Genomic DNA, 20,195 nt, shown 5'->3' with positions numbered 1-20,195 from the left:
CTTGGTAAGTACATCAGCTATTTGTTTCTTTCCTGCCATCCATTGCACCTCTTGTATTTCTCCAGATTTTATAGTTTCCCTGATAGCTGTAATCTCTATCTTTAGTCTTTTACCACTAACTCCGGCACTTGATTTAATGGCTGTCAATAGTGTTTTACTGCCAGTTGTCACTATTGCCGTTAATCTTCTCTCTCTTTTTAATTCCTCCCATAACCTATTGAAATATATTAAACCTTCTATCACCTCTCCAATGCTTAACACCTCTGCCTCAATAGTTGGTTTTGCTACCCTTCTTGATTTTCTAGACTTCCACCATATAAGACACCTTCTGCCATCTGTCAAAGATATTATATAACACAATTGCAAATGCCCATCTTCAAAATTTTCATAGGATGCATCTGCATACGCTTCCCAATAGATATTCTCTGCTTGTAATTCATCTAATACCATCTCTCCCATTATAATTTTAACTCTCCTTACTGCTTTAATTAATTTTCTCATATCTTAATTCACTAACGTTACACGATATTTCTGGCATTGTATGCAAAGACATCCAGTTAAGCTGTCTAACCACAGACTTATACTCTGTTAATTCCTTCTGACTTGGTATTCTATTACCAATATATTGTCTAGATTCTGTTTTTTCCATGAACCATTATTTCCCCCATAGCAAAAGTCATCCACATGGGAACATAATATACCCACCAGTTTATTGTCTTTCCTCCAATAAAATATGTTTGGCTCCAATCTACTTCTTTTTCATGCTTTTGCAGTGTCCTTCAACCAATAAACTGTCTTCTTCAATTTCCATAAACCACTCCAATCTCCTTCAACTGGTGGTTTCAAATACACTTCCCTCTGTATTTGATCACCCTGTAAATATGCTGTTTCCACCTGTAACGTTTAACAATTCCATATTTTTAATTTGATGATTGTTAAGCACAATTTCAGCAGTTCTGCATTACAAGTAGGAGCATCTTTTTCCCAGTCTGGCATTTCTTCAAAGCCTCTAGCAACTAACCTGGTCTTACATATCTTTTTACCACCTTTCAACTTCTTTGACTATCCACCTTGTGGATGTAGCTTTTTGCCCAGTATCTTCCACCTCCTCATATACATAGTTTCCTCTCCAACTCAAACTCCTTTTCCTTAGCCTCTAATACTTGCTGATTCTCAAAACCTAACAAAACCTCTTCTTCATCCCCATTTTTATCAATATTCCTGTAATCTCTCAGGTTTATCCATCCTTGTCACCAGTAGAAGAATCCTGTACATTGTATGCATCTCCTCAGTATTTACTAAATATTTTACCAGCTAAACTTAATACTGTTCATTTTTCCATATGATCAGTGTTTTTATTTACTGCTCTAACCCTCTTTTTCTCAACTTTGGTAATTTTTCTGTAAAGTCTTCTCTACTGTGCATCTTTCTCTCTTTCTCTTCTCAATAATCACTTTTGTCTCCTGTACCTTTCTTATATCATTCTCGGGTACACCTACATCATCCATGCTGTTGTCCCTATTTCCATTAACCTCTGACAACCTTTCTGTTTCTGTTACTTTACCCTGAATTCTTGTAATGTGTATCCTAGCTATCTCTCAATGAACTACCATGTTTTACTAAGACTGTCTTAGCTGACACTCCTACTACCTCAGCAGGCCCCCCCCCCTCCTTTCTTTTTATCTGCTCTTGGAAAACACCTCATCTCCAACTACTGCCTCCTCAAGTTCATGTTCTCCTACATTTTTATTTAAAGCAATTCTTAGTTTGCTGCAAAACTCGATTTTAATGAAAGCCTCTCTAGCCTTGTGTACTGCATTCAGTGTATCCTATACTAACCCTTCTGCTGTACTAATCTCTGTACCAGCTGGATTTGAAGTCTCTTCCCCTACTAAATTTGGTAATGCAGGATTTCTACCAAAAACTAGCTGATTAGGTATCCATTAATTACTAAAAACTTCCTTTCTATGATCTCTCATACATCTAAAGCCAAAACCTCATTAAATACTCTACTTCAAAAAAATCCAATGACTGGTTTCCATTTATACTTCCTACGTACGTCTAAAGCCAAAACCTCATTAAATACTCTACTCCAAAAAAATCCAATGACTGGTTTCCATTTATACTTCCTATATATTTTACAAGTTGCAATTAAATCTGTTATTAGCCTCCTGACTTCTTCCTTTTCTCTGCCACCTAAACCATCACTCCACTTGGCCTCTTCTGTTAACCTCCAAATTTTCTTCCCATATCCATTCAAAACTGTAAGTGTAACTTCATAATTGCTCCTTTAATTTCTTGGTTATGTAGTCCCTTCCATCCCTCCAACATTAATTCCTCTTTTACTCTCTTCAGAATTCGTAGTCTTAAATGACCCTGTTCATTAATTCCTCTTTTACTCTCTTCAGAATTCGTAGTCTTAAATGACCCTGTTCATCCTCTCTCAAATTGATTCTTATTCCACCTAATGCTGCTATCTCTACTAGATTTTCCTTCATATCTATCCTCATACCCATCTTACTCATTGTTTTCTTCCGTATTAGCCATGGTATGTCACCTTGCAAAATTTCTGTCTTCAAATAAAATTTCTATCCTTTTAACAAAACTGGTACAGTATTTCTATTACACCTTTAGATTCATATGCTGATTCACCAAACTTAAAAAGACCTTGTTTGATTCCTCTTTGGTGTCCTTTATTCTTTTCAACTCTCCTAAGCTTAAACCAACTACAACTCTAGCTAGTCATAATTCAACATACACAGTTGATTTATATCCTGTATCTAAATTAGCATCAACTTCTCCCCAAGACTTAATATCTGTTTCTTGAATTTCTCCTACTTGAATTTTCCCATCTAAATAATCTCTTAACTTGTTTTAACCTATGCTTATTGTCCACATTACCAGTCTTATTTTCATCAAACTTGTTTTCATATAGCTTTTCTCTATTCTGAGGATTCCGAGGACAATCTTTAGTCCAATGCCGTTCAGAACTACATATAGGACACAATGTTACTTTCCCCTCTCTACTTGTTGGATTTCTTCCACCACTCCCTCTTATCCACCTAGTTCTACCACTATTCCTGTATTCCTCTCTGCCTCTACCCATATTCATGTTTTCAGATCCTCACCAATCATCCTCTTCCTCGTTCCCTAATTCTTCAAATATTCTTTATAATATCTTGGACACAGAATCATACTCTAGTTTACCTTGCCCACATGCAGCCAACACCATCTGTTTTGTATTTTCGTTGAGGTTTAAACATGACAACCTTTAGCCTGTCCCTCAAACAAACTTTTTCCTATAGCCTTACTGCATTCTGAAGCTGCGGTCTTATACCTAATTATGAAATCTCTCATCTTTTGACCAGATTCTCTCTCTTTTAAAGTACTTCATCTCCCCATAGTTATCCATTAATTTCTTAAATATTACCTTGAACCTTCTGTACCTTTCAGTTTTTCTCTATCTCTCTCTTCTGTCACTTCTAAAGCTTTTCCTTTCAAACTTAAAATCTAATCTCTATACCTGGATATTTAACATCAACCACACATACTACCAACCAATCCTTTACCTGACTTTTCCACCCTTTGTATTCTGACTGCTTACTACAAAACCCAGGTTGCTCCTTCCTCCAACTCCATTGTCTCCCATAGCACTAACCTAATCGAAGTATGCTCACAACCAACACAGTCGATGCCCCAGCCTAGGTTCACTTTTAACCACACTCTGCTACCACTGATAATATTAATATTTTTACTATATTTACCTTCTTTACTCAAATATCAGCTTGTCAACACAAAAACAATTGGACCACCAAACACACACACAGAGACAAGAGAGCGCACCCACCACTAACACAGACCAAACACCATGAATCCAGTCGGCTGACCCCTCCTCCGACAGTCGCCCTCACCAACAACAACAACACCGTTCTAAACTAATTATTGCTATATTACCTATTTACTTTTGAAAACTTCACTTTTGTCTTATGCTGTAACAGCGGATAATTTTTCAGGTTTTGTGGAGTGTGAGGTAATCACTACAATGTGTGTGCTAGAAGCTTTTTAATGCAGACCGTCATAAATGAGTAGCCTTAGGAAAACTTGACCACCCAACTTGTTCCCTCCAGAAAGGGGTTTGGGAGAAAAAGGGACCAAGAGGGAGATGCTGATGCCAGTGTTCACCCTCTTCTATTGCCTGAGCAGGGGATTCTTATCTGGCTTTTTAGCAACCTGGCAGACACATTTGACTGAGTCATAGTGAGTGTCCTTCGGGACATTTATTTACTACAGTACTGTACTTATTCTGGATTATTTGGCTTCTCTATCTCACATACCGATAACGTTATTGCTTAATCCTCCAACATCACCATAATCCTGGCCTTAGTGACAGATATGGAAAGAATGTTGAACACGAAGGTGCCCGAAGTCACTCGAGAAGTGTGCAAGCTATTACAGGCAACTCTTCTTGGTGGAGAGGCCAACTGGGGGCTGGAGACTTTTGCTCCATTGAACAAGATTTTTTCATCAAATAAAATTCAGTATGGAAAATATTCAGCTTTTGCTGAATTCCATCAGAGAAGGAGACTTCATGGTTTCAGACAATGAGCATGAGTATTTCGAAGTACCCATTTATCAGTCCTCTAAGAGGTACCTCCCCTTCTCCCTTTACAGTACACTATACCGGTTCAAGACTGCTTTGGACTGTGTACAGCTCCTCAGGTGGTCACTCGGATGTTCTTTCTTGTAGCAGCTTCAGCCTATTTGCAAGGGATACTTCTAATGATGCATCTCGACAATTGGGTAATCCTATACTCCTCTGTGAGGCTGTTGGTTCTGGATTATGATAGATTTCTTGCATTTCGTCACGATTTGGGGATTGTGATATATTGGGAGAAGTTGAATATCTTAACCAAGCGGAGGTTCAAGTACTTACACATGCTGATAGACACAATAGCACCGAGTCCTTTCTTTAGACAATCACATCCACAAGCTCATGGAGGTAGCATGACCAAACCTGTCCAAGAGAGTACTCCCAGCTCAGCACTGGCAGTACCTTGTTGGCCACTTTCCTTAGCTGGAAAAGCTCGTTCTTCTCAGGTACCTTCATTAGTGTTCAAAAGATCATTGGTCAACATACTGGTATCACCCAGCCTTCCTTTTCCAGTGGGCCATGAGGCTCAGGACATTTTATGGTCAATAGGCTTGGGACGATTTTACCTGGTGGCGGAACAAAGACCTCGCCAGAGGAGTCCTACAGTCCTACTCAACTCTCCAAGAGATATTTACAAGCGAATATACTCAATCACCATGGGGCGGTTGTGTGGAACGAGTGGTCCCTACCTCTTTGCCAAGCGGAAAGCCGCCTTATTGCGAGTGAAGTGACAGGTAACAACTTAGAGAAGATGCGTTTCTGTCTTGTGAGGGCCTCATCTTTAGCAATGGCATAACCTTGAAAGTGTCAAAGGTATACTCTCTTTCTGGCTTTGTTAGACAACCCGTAAGGCATTCAACTTGACAACTGAGAGGGTCAAAATATTTACTAGGGCTCATGAAGTTGGTGTTATAGGCCCTACCCTAATCTTTAAGAGGAATTTTTCAGTCAGCCAAGTGTTTTGATAGCTGGTGTTTTGAAATGCCAAACATGCTTCACGGCATTTTAGCAACGGTATTATACCCATTAAGTCCCGTAACACTTTCGTTATTGGTCCTGTGGTGGCTGCTCAAGTAGTTGTGTAGCCAACCCAACTCCTGTATGTGACAGGAAGTATATTGTTTATAATAATGTGTAGATGTAAGGTAGAATGACTGGCTCTTCTTTCATCTTCCCTTCCACTCTCCTGGAGATGAAACGGTTGTACTTTTACTCACTGGATCTGACTTGATGCAGGTAAGATATACTTCTGAGCTCCATTCTTTTGTTCCTATAGAAGTATATCCCCCATCCTTCCTTGACAAGGGGGATGATAACATATACAAACCCATAGATTATCATATGCTAGGTATAGCATTCAGGACTTCTCTCCCCCTTGGGAGAGGGGATTTCTACTTTGACTACATACCAATCATCTTATACAGGCCAGGCCCTATCAACCTATTCATCCTTATGATGGACAGGTAGGAAATTGCTGGAATCCTCTCTTTTGCTCCCCTATAGAACCCAGTAGACTGACACTTCCAGGGAACAAAAAGAACCAATTAGTTCTTTTCTAGGGGGATTTCCAATCCACAAATTAGTGAGTTTCTTAAAATAAAGGAATAAAGGTGTAAGTACAAATGGGAACAAAGAAATTTTTTTAAAAGTAATAAGTATTTTTCCCTCCTGTACAAACCTGAGTCCTTTAAAGTTAAATTTCTCATCTCAACCCCCCGTCTCAGCCCTGAGCCAAAGGTCAAAAAGGAAGTCTATGACAAGCGGGTCGGTGTGCATGAATTCTTGTTTGCACACACCACCTATTGTTAACTATGTCGTAAACAAATTCAACGGCTGTTCCAGCTCCACTGAAGACATTCCCTATTTTAAAAAACTCTGGTTTGTATGGATAGGAAAAATAATAATTACTTTTGAAATTTAATTTTAGCGAGTTGTGATTTTAGAAAATTTAGATCTATGATGAGTACATTGGGAAGATCATTTACTATTATGAAGGAATTAGCAGAGATGTGGTATTCATATGCTTGAAAAATAAGGTGAAGAATTTAAAGATTTACAAGGTTTGGACATGTGACAAGAAGGGATGAGAAATGGCTTTTAGTCAATATAGATATAGAAATAGGAGGACAAAGGCGCAGGAACTCATTGAAAAAGGCATTTGATGAAGATCAAGATTCGATAGAATTTCATGAAGACGGTAAAGGGAGGAGATGATATAAAAACGTTTATGATGGTTATAGTTAGATAATGCCTTTTAAATGTTTACTTTGTGATAGCTAAGGAATGGTTTACCTTGTGACAAAGAGGGAAGACCACTTAGAAAATTTCACGAGGTTGTAGTTAATTTTTCTGGTTGATTTTGAAAATATACACCTTCAACAGCCATAATTTATTGATGATTGTTTTTCCAATTGTATAAATAGTATGAAAACTAGTCATAGAATATGAACATTTCATAAGCCAAGAAATTGAGGTGTTCCTTGGTTTTATCCTTTGCATACTGCTATGTTTTATTAATTTGAGAAATATGTAATAAACTAGTAACTTGGGTAATGGACTGTGTGTGCTGATCTATCAATGATATTTTCATAAACTTAATTCTTTGCATTGGTGCCTATATTTTTTAACCATTGTATTAATAGTTAAAGTATATAATCTCATTTTCAGGGATCAGAAGTGCTACTTCCTCTAATAACTCAAAGGAAAATCACAGTAACTCACAGTGATCTGGTTTCCTTGCTTTTAAATGATGATATGGAAATGCCACCTGAAATAGCAACTATGGACCCAGTTACGCAACAGCAATGTTCGGAATTATGTAAGTATAAAATGTATTATGCATTTATTCATGCAGATTACATATTCCACTTCTTTTGATAAAGCCCTAATGGGTAGTTGGTAAAAAAAAAATAACTGAATATTGTAGGTTGAAATGAGCAATGCTTTTGCTTACAACTCGCTGGATGAGCAAAGAGGAAATATGTATGAAACTTATATTAGAAAACAATAATGTAATAAGTTGGGTTGTACAAGGGAAAAGCCTGCTTTTGACATAAATAGACTTAAAATAAACTTGAAATGAATGGTATACAGTAGAGATATAGAGTAGTGTTGTATTATATAGTAAAGAATATTTGGGTTTGTGATCAATGAATAACTTTTTAATGTGATGTGAACCATGTGTTGCAATTTGTAAGTGGGTGAGTGATTGGATTGGTGTAAAAATTGCATTTAGACTAGTATTTGTTCTGTTTCTAAGACTGTACTAATACAAGAAATCTGAGAAAGGGCAGTACATATAAGCGCCAAATTGAAGGAATAAGAAAATAGGCTTTATAGTGTGTAAAATGTGTCATAAGTGAGATGGATGTAAGGTATGCTTTAAAGAGAATGAATAAGGGAAAGGCGGTTAGCCAGACCATATTTCGGTGGATGTGCTTGAGAGATCCAGCAGTGAGGTTTCTAACAAGGCTATTTATAGTGTGGTAGAGAATGCCTGAATAGTGGAGGAGTGTCCTGGTGCCTATCTAAAAGAACAAGGGAGATGCTCATATTGCACAAACTTATGTGGAATAAAGTTTTAACCCATAGCCTGAAGATCTAGGAAATTGTGGTAGAAGCCAGCTAAGGACACAGGTAAAAATCAGTGGACAACAGTATGGTTTATTGCCAGCTAGAAGTTCTTCAGATGCCATAATTGATTTATGAATGTTGATTTAAAAATATTGAGGACAAAAAGTATTGCATTTTGTGTTTGTGGACCTAGTGAAAGCCTATGATACGTTGCCACGAGATGAATTGTTCTATTGCATGAGGAGCTGTGGTGAGAATGGGAAGTATGTGGGGTCAATACAGGATATTTATCAGAATAGTAACACAACAGTGAGGTGTGCTGTAGGTACAATGGAATGGTTTAAATGTTGAGGTAGTATTGCACCAGCGATTGGCTATAAGCTCTTTACGGTTTTCAATTATCACCGACAGATTGACCGGTGCCATTAGACAGGAGTCTCCAAGATCTGTGTAATTTGCAGACAAAATACTGATCTGTTAAGATAGTAATGAGGAGGTTGAAGTAAATCAGGAAATTTGAAGGAATACACTGGAGAGGAGTGGTACAAAAATCAGTCCAAGTATGAGACTATGTGTAAATGAGGGGATGGCAGGAATGCAGCATGATTGGGAGGCATTGAACTGAAATAATGTACATGAATTTAAGTTTGTTCCAACACGAAGTACTTACCTCGAACTACTTTCTTAGGAGTATCTAGGATCTCCTTCCCATCCGACCAGAGTTTTGTGTAGTTTACCCCAAACCCATTTTCTATGAGGAGTAACCTCAGGCAGAGTGATACGCGCCCTGAGGCTAACCCCGGGTCAGAGAGCATGCTTGCTCAGGTCTTGACCTCCAGTAAGTTCTCTGGTCGCGTCGCGATATCATCTCGCCGCTCTCCTAATCCCAGTGTGACTTTGTGTGTCCCCGACCCCTTTGTGTCTCATCCGATACCCACGAGGTCCCCTTGTGCTTTCCCTGAGCGTGCTTGTGTCTCGTAGTGCTTTCTCCTACCTCATGGAGCATCCCTGCCGTTATCCTGGGCCTATGGCCGGTAAATCGTGTGGAGCGTTCCTATCGAAGCCCTTAGTTAACCTGCACTCCTTGTTCCTCGTGCAGGGGCAGCGTTTGTTCCCCTTCCGGAGTGCGAGTCGTGGAATGAGGTGCAGTGGGTGCGGTATAGCACCAAAAAGAAGGCGGCGGCGAAGAAGTCGCCTAAGAAGCCGAGTGTCCCTTCCTTCCTTGCTTCGCCGGGCGTCTCGTTGGACCGAGCTTCCCTTCCAACCTCCCCTACCCAGAGTAGGGGACGAGGTAAGTCCGTTGCGGGGAAGAGGCCCGCGGCCCTTCCCCAAGAGTCTGACCTTCAAGATAGTGGAGTTGTGACGTCGTTTCAGGCGAGTGAGGGGACTGAGGGAGGGGCGGGAGTGTGTTCGGAAGACGGAGTCCTGGTCACGTTTCCTCAGATGACCCCATGTGGGAGAAAAATTTACCTAATTCTTCTCCAGCCTCTTGGGCGTGTTTTTCAGGCACTTTGGCAGCTGAGGGCGATGTCAAGAAGAGTTTTCCCCGCCGTCGGACTCCATTGCGTGGGTTCCCCCCAAGACGCCCTTCAGAAGCTTCCGCGCTTTCCCCCAGCGCCGTCGGCCATATTCCCAGAGGTGTTTCTACAGGCATCGCCGTCCACAGAGCGTCGCAGGAATCCCCCTACACCAGCGCGGGAGGCGAGGTCATCGAAGAGGGCCTACAAGTCTTCGGTTTCCTCAGTGGAGGACCTTCCTGCTCTAAGGAGGACGAGGCGCTGAGGAAGCTCAGGAGACGGAGGGAGAAGTCCCGCAGGAAGATGTCGCGCTCTCGCTCTCGCTCTAGGTTGCGGCACGAGAGTCGGCGCCCAGGATCCCCCAAGAGAAAGTGGAAGAAAAGTGCCTCCCCGGACGGTGAGTGGGTGATGATTCACCGCGACAGGCTGCTGGAGTTAGCTGTGGCGCCGGGCCCTTCAAGTTGGCGTCCGAGGACGCGCTCCCCGGATAGATAATCTTCCCGCAGCAGTGGCAACCGACAGAGGGATTCATCCTGGCAGGTTCCAGTCGACAGGCGTAGGCCTGCGAAGGTTCCAGCTTCATCCGCCCAGCGGAGAGAGTCGCCCCTTCGTTCTGGCAGCCGAGTCCTGACCTCCAAAGCCCACCTAGCTCGTCACGAGCGCGATCTACGGCTCTCCTCGACGGGCAGGCCAGCAGATACGAGGACCTCCGGAAGGGGTGATGGACCTAGGACGGAGGCCCCCGTCCCGACGGCGATGCCCTTCCTTCAGCGAGAACCCCCGCTAGAGGGTCGGTCCAGGACTCCCCCCACGTGCGAGGTCCTCCGTCGGAGTACCCCCGTCATATGCGTCAGCGCGCCCTTCGGAAGATCTCGACGACCATGGAGAGGGTTCGGCAGCAGAGGTATCGGCCTATCGGAGGGTGATAGGCCTCATCAGGAGCCACCACAGACTGGACGAGCCGGAGCCCTCCTCCGAAGATTCATGGCGTTCCAGCCTCAATAGGATAGTGGACGCCCCGGTCCAGCAGCGCCCCTCCTTGGCTCTCCCTTTAGCGAGGGACGTTAAGTTAGGTAGAGCCCATGTGGACAGGATCGTGGCCAACCACGCCGAGGCGCCCAAGAACCAGAGCGATTCCAAACTACTCCAGCGCCTGAAGTCCCAGAGTAAGTTTTACCTTCCGGAGGGACAGTGAGCAGGCGTCTGTGCACTGGAGCCAGCACTCGCCGTGTTGGGGCAGGGAGCCTCAGAAGAGAGGGCGTCGACGGCTCCGATCTGCTTCTCTCCTTCGGAGGCGATTATGATGGAGGAGATATCGAAGGACTTAGTCAACGTCTCCTCTTGGCTGCCTCCACCCTGGTGGGCGTCCAGTCCTCATACGATCTGACGGTACCGGAAACCCAGGCTTTACTCAAGGAACTTATCAGTTCAGGAGGTAAGGCCCTGAAATTCCTCTCCTACCAGTCGCTAGCTTTGGCCGCCAACTGGGTCCTGCGGAGCAGGGACACAGTCTTGAGCAAGATCACTAGGAGGCTTCCGGACCGAGAGGCCAGGTCTTTGAGGAGCCTGACCCTGTGGGACGACGCGATATTTCCCCTGAAGGCAGCGGAGGAGTCGATTGAGAGGGTTAGGAAGTTGGAGGACCCGTACGAGCCCAGGCCCCACCCGGTCAGAAGGCTGGCGTACAGAAGGTCCTCCGCCGACACGCCTCGCTCTTCTCGGGCTTCTCCTAGCCAACCCAGGAGAGAGCGCTCGGCTACGGCCTGGTCCCAGTCGTCTCACCCCTCCCGTAGGGGATCATCCTCGACCCAAGCCTCCTATAGACCATCGTTTGCAGCGCCCAGAAGAGGACGTTCAGGCCGCTCCTCAAGGAGAAGATAGGAAGGGAGGCCCCCTACACCTGCTGAAGCCTCAAACATTCTTGGCAAGCATGGGAAGATCACGGTGCAGACCCGTGGACCGTGACAGTACTGAAGGAATGGTACAGGTTGCCCTTCCTAGTGGACCCTCGACCTCTGATGCCAGACCAGCAGGCGGAGTGGCTAGCCCCCAAGGACCCCTTGAAAAAGGCAGCTCTGCAAGGAGAGGTCTCAGCAATGTTGGCAAAAGGAGTAATGGAACCTGTCCAGGACCAAGGTCTGGGGTTCTACAGCAGGCTGTTCCTGGTGGAGAAAGCAACAGGAGGGTGGAGACCAGTCATAGACCTCTCAGCCCTCAACAAGTTCGTCTGCAAGACAGACTTCAAAATGGACACTCCGAAGTCAGTCTTGGCGTCCTTGAGAGAAGGGGACTTCATGACGTCAGTAGATCTCAAGGATGCTACTTCCAAATCTCGGTTCATCCCTCCAGCAGGAAGTACCTACGGGTAAAATGGGGTACTCAAACGTTGCAGTTCAAGACCCTCTGCTTCGGGCTGTCCACTGCCCCCCAAGTCTCCACGAGGGTCTTCACGACGGTCTCAGTCTGGGCACACGAACAGGGCATTCGCCTGATTCGGTACCTAGACGACTGGTTGTTACTTTCAGCCTCAGAGGAAGTACTGAAGGAGCAAGGCACGAAGCTGCTGCGGTTCTGCAACGTTCTGGGGATCACCATCAACCTAAAGAAGTCCCAACTGATACCCTCCACCAGGATGACCTACCTCGGAATGGTTCTGGATTCCCGGTTAGTGAAAGCCTTCCCCTCCTCGGAAAGGCTGGACAACTTAGACCAGGTCCTCCGCCTCTTCCTGACAGACCAACCAAGGAGAGCGAAGGACTGGCAGAGGCTGGTAGGCCACCTTGTGTCGGAGAAACTGGTCCCCCAGGGCAGGCTAAAGCTCAGGGAGGTCCAGTGGAACTTGAAGGAAAGCTGGAACCAGACGGACTCCCCCCACAGAGTGGTCCCGGTGGTCCCGGTGGGGGTCCCGGTGTTCCCGAAGACGAAACAAGTCCTAGGATGGTGGAGCTGCAGGACGAACACCCTCAAAGGGATGCCCTTTGCAGCCGACCCCCCGGAGATGCTCCTGTTCACGGACGCATCGAAGGAGGGGTGGCGTGCCCATCTCCTAGGGAAGTCAGCAAGAGGGAGCTGGATGGCCCTAGAGAAGACCCAGCACATGAACGTGCTAGAGATGAGGGCAGTACGAAGAGCGTGCCAGGAGTTCGTACACCTACTCCGGGGAAACACCGTGGCTCTGATGTGCGACAACGCCACGGTGGTAGCTTACATAAAGAAACAGAGGCCTAAGGTCGAAGGAGCTGTACGTCCTCACGTTAGAACTTCTGGAGTGGGCCGAAGTGGAGCAGATCAGAATCTCAGCAAGGTTCATTCCAGGGAAAAGGAACGTCCTCGCCGACGGCCTCAGCAGGATGGGGCAAGTGGTAGGGTCCGAATGGTCTCTGCACCCGGAAGTAGCCAGAATCGTCATTCAAAAATGGGGTTCTCCGGTGATGGACCTCTAAGCAACAAGGCTGAACACACAACTCCCCGTGTTCTGTTCTCCTGTACCAGACCTTAAAGCGGGGTTCGAGGACGCCTTCCAACATCCTTGGGACAATCTCGACGTGTACGCTTTTCCCCCCTTCGGGATGCTCAGGCAGGTCGTCAACAGAGTAAGAATGGCGAACAACCTGTGGATGACTTTGGTAGCGCCCTGGTGGCCGGAGAGAGAATGGTTCGTGGACCTAAGGGAGTTAGCACAACAGCCGCCCTGGCCCCTTCCGGACAGGCCAGACCTTCTCCGGCAACCATACTTCCAAAGATTCCACGAGAATCCTCGGTCCCTTCGCCTTCACGCGTGGAGGTTATCGAGCGCCTCCTGAGGAGGGAGGGCTATTCGTCAAGTACAGCAATGAGGATGTCGGGCTACCTGAGGCGGTCATCAGCAGCGGTCTACCAGGCTAAGTGGGCCACTTTTACCAAATGGTGCACCGCTAGGGACATCAGGCCCCTGAAGGCCTCCATCTCGCAGGTAGCGGACTTCCTAGTTTACATGTCCATCCCGGCCATCAAGGGAGTCCGCGCTGCTCTGGGCCAAGTTTTTCTCCTGAAAGGCATAGACCTGGGTAACTCCAGACATATCTCAATGCTCATTAAAAGTTTTGAGCAATCATGCCCCCCGCAAGCTGTGAAGGTGCCACAATGAGACGTGGCAAGGGGCCTGAAAATGTTATCCGAACCCCCGTTCGAGCCCCTGAAAGACATCGTGGACAGGGATCTCACTCTCAAGACAGTTTTCTTGCTGGCGTTAGCTTCAGCTAAACGGGTGGGCGAGATCCATGGTCTGTCCTACGAAGTGGCTCACTCGAAAAGTTGGCAGGAAGTCACGTTCAAGTTCGTCCCTTCCTTCGTAGCCAAGACCCAGAATCCTGCCGTGTGGGACCCCAGGTTTGAAGGTTTCTCAATTCCGGCAATCCCCCAGTCGGACAACGTGAAGGATTTGCGCCTGTGCCCAGTCAGGCCGGTGAGGAAATACTTGGAGAGGACAGCCGAACTCCGGCCCGGGATCTAAAGCCTTTTTGTTTCCACGGGCCTCGTAAAGAAGCCAGTCTCGAAAAATACCATCTCCTGGTTGCGGCAGGTCATTATCAGGGCCTACAGTAAGGCAGGAATCCCCCTTCCGGGAAAGGCCAGGCCCCATGACATTAGGGGCCTTAGTACTACATTGGCTTTCGAGAAGAATATGGCAGTGGGCCAGATCCTAAGGGCAGGTACCTGGACCAACCAGTCTACCTTCATGGCTCACTATTTGAAGGACTATTCAAGAAAATCCCTGGACGGGTTCTCGATAGGTACCGTCGTTTCCGCGCTCCAAACGGGTTAAAGGTATAGCCTCAGTGATAACCGCGGGTAACAAGCACAAGAGACACAGGTTCGTTCCTTAAACCCCCTTGTACTTTCTTCCCCTTTTCCCGCGGCAAGTGGGCTCTGAGAGGGCCCTGAGCCGGAGACAAGTACCTCAACGGGGGGAAGTCGTGTCCCATAGGATTTCTTGCACAGGTGAGTTTCTTAGACACTAAGATGGGTTTTTGTGTAGTTTCCTCTCGATCGGTTTTCTATGGGGTCAATACGACCTAGCCTCCTTTCTAGGTCTCTGGATATTCCTCAGCACGGTCTCAAGAACGTTTTAGGGCCACGCCCACATCCTAAAGTATAAGTCTCCTAAGAAAGTAGTTCGAGATAAGTACTTCGTGTTGGAACAAATCACAAATTTTAAGTAATTTGTATTTTTCCTAACAGTACTTACCTCGAACTACTTTCGGGTAATGGCCCACCCTGCCTTCCCCGAGTGTGCCCTGGTATTCTTAGAGACCTTAGCTACCAAGAACTTACTGGAGGTCGAGACCTGAGCAAGCATGCTCTCTGACCCGGGGTTAGCCTCAGGGCGCGTATTACTTCGCCTGAGGTTACCCCTCGTGGAAAATGGGTTTGGGGTAAACTACACAAAACTCTGGTCGGATGGGAAGGAGATCCCAGATACTCCTAAGAAAGTAGTTCGAGGGAAGTACTGTTAGGAAAAATACAAATTACTTAAAATTTGTGATATTTAGGATCAACTAAACAAAGTGAAGGTGTGTGCAATGGGTGAGTGAGGAGGAGAATTGAAGCCTGGTGGAATGGCTGGAGAAGCGAAACAAGTCTAGAAAGTGTGATAGGGAAGGCTTAGAGGTGGTGGTAAGGCCAGCAGGGATGGAAGTTGCAGAAATGAAAATGCTGAGGTTCCTAGAAATAAATTTATTAGAGGAACTGCACAAGTCAGTCGGTTTGGAAAGAAACCAAGGGAAGCAAGATTAAGGTAGTTTGGGCACGTTAGAAGGGAAGAAGAATATGTTGGGAGGAGGATCCTAAGTATGAAGCCACTATGTAAGAGGTGAGGAAGACTCAAGATGAGATTTATTGATTCAATAAGAGAAGATACCCACAATGCCATAGTGGAGCTATGATGGTCATTGAAAGGTTGACCAATGTTCTGGCCTTGTTGAGTACCCTCCTCATCAGACAGAACGGGAGAAAGGCCTAAACGTCGATGTTGTCCCACTGTTATTATTATAATTATTATTATTATTACTATCCAAGCTACAACCCTAGTTGGAAAAGCAAGATGCTATAAGCCCAGGGGCTCCAACATGGAAAAATAGCCCAGTGAGGAAAGGAAATAAGGAAATAAATAAATGAAGAGAACAAATTAACAATAAATCATTCTAAAATAAGAAACAACGTCAAAACAGACATGTCATATAATAAACTATCAACAACATCAAAAACAAATATGTCATAAATAAACTATAAAAAGACTATGTCCGCCTGGTCAACAAAAAAGCATTTGCTCCAACTTTGAACTTTTGAAGTTCTACTGATTCAACCACCCGATTAGGAAGATCATTCCACAACTTGGTCACAGTTGGAATAAAACTTCTAGAGTACTGCGTAGTATTGAGCCTTGTGATGGAGAAGGCCTGGCTATTAGAATTAACTGCCTGCCTAGTATTACGAACAGGATAGAATTGTCCAGGGAGATCTGAATGTAAAGGATGGTCAGAGTTGTGAAAAATCTTATGCAACATGCATAATGAACTAATTGAACGACGGTGCCAGAGATTAATATCTAGATCAGGAATAAGAAATTTAATAGACCGTAAGTTTCTGTCCAACAAATTAAGATGAGAATCAGCAGCTGAAGACCAGACAAGAGAACAATACTCAAAACAAGGTAGAATGAAAGAATTATAACACTTCTTCAGAATAGATTGATCACCGAAAATCTTGAAAGACTTTCTCAATAAGCCTATTTTTTGTGAAATTGAAGAAGACACAGACCTTATATGTTTCTCAAAAGTAAATTTGCTGTTGAGAATCACACCTAAATTTTGAAAGAGTCATACATATTTAAAGAAACATTATCAATACTGAGATCCGGATGTTGAGGGTTGACCTACTTACAATCATACTTTGAGTTTTGTTAGGATTCAACTTCATACCCCATAATTTGCACCATGCACTAATTCTAGCTAAATCTCTATTAAGGGATTCACCAACCCTAGATCTACATTCAGGGGATGGAATTGATGCAAAGAGAGTAGCATCATCTGCATATGCAACAAGCTTGTTTTCTAGGCCAAGAACACTACCCTGTGGAACACCGGATATCACATTCCTATAATCACTATGGTGCCCATCAACAACAACTCTTTGAGATCTATTACTTAAAAAATCAATAATAATGCTAAGAAACGACCCACCCACTCCCAACTGTTTCAGTTTGAAAACAAGGGCCTCAATATGATTAACACAGTCAAAGGCAGCACTAAAATCAAGGCCAATCATACGAACTTCCCGACCACAATCAAGGGATTTCTGTACAGCATTGGAGATTGTAAGAAGGGCATCACATGCTCCAAGGCCTTTACGAAAACCAAATTGCAAACTAGGGAGTAGATGATTACCTTCAGCAAACCTATTAAGACGTTTTGCCAGAAGACGTTCAAAAACTTTAGATAATATGGGAGTTATGGAAATTGGGCGGTAATCAGTGGGACTTGAGCTACCACAAACACATTTACATAGAGGAGTAACATTACCAATTCTCCAACTAGTGCTAAAAGCTCCTCTTCTTGCTAACTTGCGCAAAATAACAGATAACTTTGGAGCTAAGAAATCTGCTGTCTTTATAAAAAACAAAGGAAAAATACCATTTGGGTCTACACCTCCATAAGCATCAAGGTCCATCAACAGAGCTTTAATCTCACGAGATCGAAAAGCTAAACTAGTTAGTTTAGCCTCAGGAAAACAGGAATGAGGAAGTTCAAGTTTTTCATTACTCTGTTTACTGTCAAAAACATCAGCCAAAAGGGTTGCCTTTTCCTTTGGACAGTGAGTGACTGAGCCATCTGGTTAAGTAAAGGAGGAACTGTTGCATCTACACCAAAGAGTGCAGATTTAAGGGTAGACCACCATTTATGTTCCTGAGTTGTACCAGAAGGTGTTTCTTTTATGGTTAAATTGTACTCCTTACTCTCTGAGCAAAAGCTCGAAGCTGAGTATAGTTGTTCCAGGTCAAATCTGATCTGTTACCCTTCCAAAGTTGATAGGCCTCCTGCTTCTCCAAAAAAGCACGTCTACAATCATCATTGAACCACGGTTTGTCCTTCACTCGGTACCTTAGCACACGAGAAGGGATACGCCTATCAATTATGTTGACTAGATTCTCATTCAAAGGGACAACAGGATCTACACTATTATATAATTGTGACCAATTCAAGCACAAAAGATCATGCAAAATCCCATTCCAGTCTGCTTGGGATTTCATATAAATTTTACAAGAATATGATATATCAGGGACAGGCTGCTCAGTCTTCACTAATAATGAGATCAAGGCATGATCAGATGTCCCGACTGGAGAACCAACCTTACCAGTTATAACGCCAGGGGAGCCAGTGTATACGAGGTCCAAGCAATTACCAGACCTGTGAGTAGCTTCATTTATGATTTGCTCACAGCCTGATTCAGAGGCAAAGTCTAAAGCTCTTAAGCCATGGCGATCGGTAGGAGAGATAGAACTTAACCACTCCCTATGGTGAGCATTAAAATCACCAACAAAGACAAAAGAAGCCTTTCTATCATCTTCTTGTATCTTAGCCATAATGGTAAGAAGACAATCGAAGATAGAATCATCCATGTCTGGATTCCGGTAGATCGAACATAAATAAAAGTTGTTATGCCTGCCACAAACTTTTATTACCTGAATCTCATGACATCCACATTGATAGCAGGACTTATGAGAAGCAGGGTACTCGGTCCTAATACACACCGCCATTCCCCTGGCCCTAGGGATGGCATCACGTTTCAACATTATTGGCTTCTTAAAACCAGTTATAAGGAGCTCAGATGAGTGCCTCATATTAGAAACCAAAGTTTCTGAGCACAAAAGAATATCATACTGTCTGGACGCAACTGTAAGGTCTTGGATATTTGCATGAAGACCACGAATATTGCAATACAGAAGACGACATTGACGAAATCTAGGACGTACTGGTCCCGGATTTCGCTCAATGTCTCCAGACAGCATAAGAATTAATAGAAATAAACAAGAGACATCATACTTAAAAACTAGATTAACAAGATTTATAACAAAAACAATACGTACAGAATTATAAACAAAGTGATTGATGATACCCATAGACTATAGTAAAAAGTCGGAAAAACTGGTCAACATGGAGGAGCCGATACACCATGCAAGGCTAAATACCCTCCAGGATAGCCACTTCAACTGAAGGGAGGACAGTAAGGATGGTTTTGAGAAGAAAAAGAATCAGAAAAAGGAAAAGACAACCTCTTGATAAACCACCAGGCATCCATGGCCCTTCTATTAAGCCTGCCCAACACACCATTTCAAAAAACAAGAGGAAGAAAAAAAAATAAGATAGAATAGTGTGCCTGAGTGTACCCTCAAGCAAGAGAACTGTTGTTGGAATGCATCTTGCCAGAGAGCCTTGGGGTCTGGGTTTGGGGAACAGTAAAACAGGAGCCTGGTGGGACTTCCTCCATCTCTCAGCAGCATGTTCCACATCTTTAGGCTCAAATAATGGGATCCCTTTAGAGGGAATTCCTGAGCCTGGCAATCTCAGCATTTGGGACTTGCTGGTGGAATCTCTCAAACATTGCATCCCGACATTTCAGAATGGTATTCGCCCATAGGATTGAAACTTGATGGGCGAGAAACCCAATCGTGCGGGTGCCTGAGAGCAAGAAAGTCTTCATTGCTTTCCTGGTACGTACCTTGGAAAAATCCTCAGTTCATACCAGGATTCCCAAGGTCCCTAACCAAACATCAAGCACGAAGTAGCCTGCATGGCGTACTTTGTGACCCCGATTAAGGATCTCGGTTGCTAAGAATGAGACTTGTCGGTTAGAGAGTCTCTCTAGAGACTCCTTTGGTGAGCCCTTCCAAGGAGTGATGGAGAGGAAGAGCTTGACGAGGCTTGTCTAAGATCTCGAAGTGCCTCCTCTACTGGTAATGAAGAGATGGTAGAGCCGGAACGTTGGGAGGAGGAGAGCTAAGAGAGTTGTAGGGCGATCTTAGCCCTGCCATCCCTCAGCCCCTTAAACCAGGGAAAGGCTGCACTGGTCTTTGAAGGCTTCTGGGTGCTAAAGACGCGGTCTAAATCCTGTATTTGCCCTCTCGTGGGGGTATCTCTGGGTTGGAAAACCCACAGAACCCTCATGAGTCAAAACCTGCCAGAATGCATGTTCCTACTCTTTCTGCGCTCCCTTCGACGTTGGACTTGCAGCGAAGTCTCCTTCTTCCACCACCGAGAGCTCTTCTCTGGGTGTGTTGCGGACATCCCTTGAGTGACTGGCTGCATCTTTAGGCTTTGATAGGACTTCGGAAATCTTGGAGTCCTTGGGTTCCTTCCAAAGGACTCAAACATTGAAGGCCGGATTGTCATGTCCCTCCTGACTTCCATTAGTGGTGG

The 20,195-nt window shown here is 44.5% G+C and overlaps 1 protein-coding gene across 2 annotated transcripts in view; it reads left to right on the top strand.

Annotated features, from left to right (window-relative positions):
* Positions 1-20,195, top strand: part of Nsun2 (tRNA (cytosine(34)-C(5))-methyltransferase Nsun2) — an 84,151-nt gene that overhangs the window by 56,549 nt on the left and 7,407 nt on the right. For both annotated transcript variants that reach the window (XM_068375551.1, XM_068375550.1), the window contains exon 12: positions 7,319-7,469. In XM_068375551.1, coding sequence (XP_068231652.1) covers positions 7,319-7,469 — 151 coding nt within the window. The remainder of the gene's footprint in view (positions 1-7,318; positions 7,470-20,195) is intronic.

Source organism: Palaemon carinicauda, chromosome 6 (genome assembly GCF_036898095.1).
Source record: "Palaemon carinicauda isolate YSFRI2023 chromosome 6, ASM3689809v2, whole genome shotgun sequence".
NCBI lineage: Eukaryota > Metazoa > Arthropoda > Malacostraca > Decapoda > Palaemonidae > Palaemon > Palaemon carinicauda.
The sequence above is the reverse complement of the archived record's forward strand: the minus strand, read 5'-3'. Positions and strand labels throughout refer to the sequence as shown.